We start from the raw sequence: 5032 nt of genomic DNA on the forward strand, positions 1-5032 counted from the left end.
GGTCGCATTTTTTGCAGGCTTTGCTTGGATCGGATTCGGAGGCTTCTTTGAGCGTATCCTGCTGTCGGAAGCTGGAATGGATCTGGTTCCGCAGTCGGTGCGGTGGCCCTTTTTATTTTGGCTTCTTTGCCCTCTCTTTTGGTTACCGGCTTCCCCTTCCAGAAAAATTACGTTGAATAATTCTTCTGGAAGGTTTGGTTAAAATTTTGAACGCCGTTGCGACCTCGGGTTTCTCCGTGCTCGGTCGGCGGAGTTGGCCTTGGCGAGCATCGAGACCGTGTCGTCGCTCGGGTGTTTACGGTTCCGGTCGGACGGTACCCGAGCGGGACTTAGTCTCTCGCTCGCTGAGATCCTTCAGTCGCAACGGCCGTGAGTTTGAGAAGAATAAAAAAGGGCGCACTTCGCTTTTTCCCGGTTGGTGATTACCGGGCAGCGGACTTCTGACTGATGGTCGGTCGGGAACAAGGCTTGTTGTTAGTAATGAGGGGTGCCTCGTTACATCATTAATTATAATTTAAATAAATTAACAAAACAGATAAACTTAAATTTTGAATGAAGTTCAAATATGTAGTAAAACAATAAAAATTGAAAAAATACATATATAATGTATACACACACAAGACAGAACTGCTGCTGAATTCAACTAAACTTAAACTGCTGCTTGATTCGATAGATACTTTTATAGTAATACGTGTTCCGCTACACGCGGTTATAAATAAAACTATATTGCACCAACTCATTTCGCGGTTGCGTAAACGCATCTATTCATAGAAATGAACCATTGTATCTATTAATCTCGGCATCCCGTCAAAGATTTTCCTTGTTTGACTAGTTCTATTTTTAATGTATAAAAACATTTTTCTTATACAAATTATATATTTATTGTCAGATAACATATATATTAATTATATAATTATAAATTAATTGGTAATTGGTAAATTGATTTAATCCGGACTCCCCTCAGGGTTTGCCGTGTATGTCAACCTTTTTTACAACCTTTTACAACCCTAAACCTTCCTATATCCTTTTCCTCTGCTGCCATCTCCTGAGGATGGCTTATCCCTCTAACTTCAACCGCAGAGTGCGTCTTATCTGCGGTCAAAGGGACCTACTGTTTACTGCCGGTTCGGAACGGCCTAGATAGAGGGAGTTTTTGTAGCAAGATACTCTTCGGTGGGTTGCCATAGCCATCCGAGAGGTGGCGATCAAATTAAATCGAATAAAAATTCGAAATTTCTGGTCCGATTTGAACCCGAGATCTTAGGCACAGCAAGCAGACGCACAACTCACTGTGCCAGAATCGCACACTATAATTATAAATTATATAAATATAATTTTGCTATAATTTGTAAATATATATTCTCATAAATTATTTATTGATAATTTATGGTTGCCTCTATGAGTTTACAAAAAAAAACCGTCGCTGTGAATAGCGAGTGTCATGAAGCAAATAAAGCGCGCATATAGTGGTATATAGAGATATCTTTAGCTTATTTCTGAAATATGCGACTTCGGAGTACAACTTTATCATCATATCAATCGTATATGATTGACTTTGTCGTTAAATGAACTATAAGTTTCGCTATAAAACAAATTTTAAAATTTTCAAAAATTGACAGGGAGAGGAGGGATTTCGAAAAATATGATATTTTAGAAAAATCTGATTGCACAGTTTTAAAGTACATTAAAAACCATAAAACTTTTATTGGAAACTTTTTTTGTATCTCTTATTGTTTTGACGGTATTTGCTCAGAAATATAAAAACCAATTTTTTTAAGAGAGTGTTTCACCCTCTTAACGGCCGTAAGAGCACATATAAAAAAATACGTGTCTCCTATTTTGACCTAGACTACAACATATTCAAAGCTCATTAAAATCGGAGGGGGACACTTCCAACCCTTTCCTTGTAAGAGATAAGAACAGGGCAGCGATCGCGTATCTTTTCCCTTAGAACGGAATGATGAAAAATGAACATTTCCGGGTGAACTCGACTATTTTGCAATCGTGTAATTTTTAGTAATGCGGAAATGTGAAAATTTTCACGTGAACTTTTTCGGTAGCAATCTATATTGTGAAAATGTGAAATATCAGTGAATTTCTGAAATCACTAACATTTATTTACTAAAAATGGCTGCTAATTATACAAATTTATATACGAAATTTGTTCATTTTATATATAATTACATATAATTATACATAAAATGATGCAGGCATTGTGTATAAGTATGTATAAGCTTACATATAGGGTAGACTGGGTACAGTTGTAACGGGAGGTCGGTTGTAACATCGCGAATAACTCGACAACCGCTCACGATGGCGCATCTTACTCAAGAGGTGAGGGCCGATGGCATGTACGAACTTGCTTGCCAGTTGTCCGCGTCGCAGCGCGCGTGCTGAGTGTGTTAGGAGGAATTTTTGTGTTTTTGCAACAAAAAGTAAGTATTTGATTGTATTTTTCATTTTCTTCTCTTACTGTGCATCCTACACATATGCGCATTATTTTCTAACAATAGATGGACATTAGAGAATAAATATATAAATATTTCGTTTTGCTATCATTATCTACTTTTTATAAAAATGAAATAATATCAAGAGGCAGTAATTCAGGATGATTGTAACACTCTCTCTGTGATAGGTTGTAACGTTACAACCGTACCCACGTATATCAAACTAGTATATCAAATTGATTATTTTGTTTTGTATATCAAACTACTTGTATATTAAATTGATTATTTTGTTTTCTAGATGCCACGCGTACGCAAACGTCTAACAAAGAGAGCATAACATAACCTGTTATATGGAGGTGTACGAAGATATAAAAAATGGAATGTCAGTACGATCGGCAGCAAAAAAATACAATTTATGTCATGTGTCCCTAACAAGATGTAAAAGAAAAAAGAAAGCTGCTGTCGATAATGTAAATTTTCCTGTAGAAATGGGTTATAGAGCTCATAACAAAGTTTTCACTCAAGAGCATGAAAGAGAACTATTAAAATATTTGATCCGTTGCGCCGACATATTTTGGACTTACAAAAAAAGAAGTAAGAAAATTGGCACTTGAGTTAGCTATAAAGTATGACCTTGCCAGACCAAACACCTGGGATGAAAACGAAATGGCCGGAGAAGAATGGTTTCGTTTCTTTATGACAAGAAATGCCGAATTGTCAGTAAGAGCAGCCCAAGCAACCAGTTTGACCAGAGCTACAAGTTTCAATCGAATAAATGTTGATGCTTTTTACGATAATTTAGAAAAAGTCTTGGATCATCATCATTTCGAACCACAAGATATTTACAATATGGACGAGACTGGAGTTACGACAGTTCATAAACCTAACAAAATAATAGCCAAACGTGGAACACAACAAGTAGGAGCCATAACCTCAGCTGAACGTGGAACGCTTGTTACATTAGCTGCTGCTGTAAATGCTTTGGGTAACACTCTACCGCCTATGTTTGTTTTTCCAAGAGTTAAATTCCAAGATCATTTTATAAAGGGTGGACCTGTTGGTTGTGTTGGTGCGGCAAATCCATCAGGCTGGATGCAGGAGGATAATTTCTTAGTCTTTTTGAAACATTTTCAAAAGTATTCAAATGCTTCTCCATCTCACAAGGTATTACTGTTGATTGACGATCATTTATCGCATGTCAATATAAGATCTCTGGACTTTTGCAAGGAGAATGGGATCGTCCTTTTATCATTTCCTCCACATTGCACACATAAGCTCCAGCCGCTTGATAGATCTGTATATGGGCCACTTAAGAAAGCCATTAACACTGCCAGTAATGCTTGGATCCACAACAATCCAGAAAAAACTATGAAAATATATGATATTTCTAGTATCGTTGCTACCGCTTTTCCATTGGCAGTGACTTCATCCAACATTCAAGCCGGTTTCAGAAATACTGGAATATTCCCATTCAATTGAAATTTATTTACTGAAGTTGATTTTGCTCCGTCGTATGTAACGGACAGACCAAATCCTAATGCTCCTATAGAAACAATAAATATAAATCCTTTAAATTCTGTTGAGATGCCGACTGAAACTCAAGACCAGCAAGAGATTGTTCAAGATTTATTACCAGATGAGGTTGCAACAGAAGAAAAAGCTAAGACTGCCAAAAATCAGCAAGGCTTTTTAACTGAAGCATCGGAAGAAGTGACTTCTAAACGCGATACACTGACAAGTGCACTATCTGAAAATACAAATATACCATCGACCAGTAATGTTGTTTTTTCACCGGAACTAGTTAGGCCTCTCCCAAAAGCTTCTGAAAGAAAAGTTACAAACAGAGGAAGGAAAAAAAGATACACGGCAATTTACACTGATAGTCCTGAAAAAGAAATCATAACAAAAGAAGAAACAGAGAACAAAAAGAAGAGAGCACAGTCGAAAAAGAAATTAAAGAATTTTGCTGACAAAGAAAATAAAAAGAAAAAAAGTGCAAACAACAAAAAGAGAAACACAACGTATATCAAAAGAAAAGACACTCTTCCTCAGGATACATCCTCTGTGGATAAAGATTGTTTCTGTTTGGTATGTGTTGAATCTTATAGTAAGAGCAAGCCTGGAGAAAAGTGGATCCAGTGTGTCGATTGTAAGAACTGGGCTCATGAGAAGTGCACTGCTGGAAATCAGTATTATGTGTGCCATAATTGTGATACCGACTAATCACATTTACTATGTTTTTTTCTTATATTAAAAAAGTTTATTTCATTGTTTTCTTCGTTTCTTTTTGTTTTAGATTTTAATTGATTATAAAGAAAATTATGTTTTCTATGTTTTTTGTTTGAACTTAAAAAAGTTTATTTCATTATTTTCTTCGTATTTAGTAACTTTAGGTTAAATTCATTATAAGAAAAGCTAATAAGACTTCTAGATTAAATCTGATTCAAACTATAATACTCGTTTAATTTTAAGTTTATTAATATAACATTAATCAAAATTACTGTGACTAAGAAAAGTATTTTTAGTTAATTAGTTACGCTATAAAGCGTAAATATTTGTGCCTTATGAACTATGATAATCTAATG

General features: G+C 35.7%; 1 protein-coding gene across 1 annotated transcript; it reads left to right on the plus strand.

Moving 5' to 3' along the window:
• The first annotated feature begins 3113 nt into the window (after positions 1 to 3113).
• On the plus strand, positions 3114 to 3926 carry LOC140671355 (uncharacterized). Its single transcript, XM_072902605.1, has one exon. It carries the CDS (start codon positions 3114 to 3116, stop codon positions 3924 to 3926), a length of 813 nt encoding a protein of 270 aa, XP_072758706.1.
• The last annotated feature ends 1106 nt before the right edge of the window (positions 3927 to 5032 follow it).

The sequence above is a fragment of the Anoplolepis gracilipes genome, chromosome 11 (genome assembly GCF_047496725.1).
Source record: "Anoplolepis gracilipes chromosome 11, ASM4749672v1, whole genome shotgun sequence".
Classification (NCBI taxonomy): domain Eukaryota; kingdom Metazoa; phylum Arthropoda; class Insecta; order Hymenoptera; family Formicidae; genus Anoplolepis; species Anoplolepis gracilipes.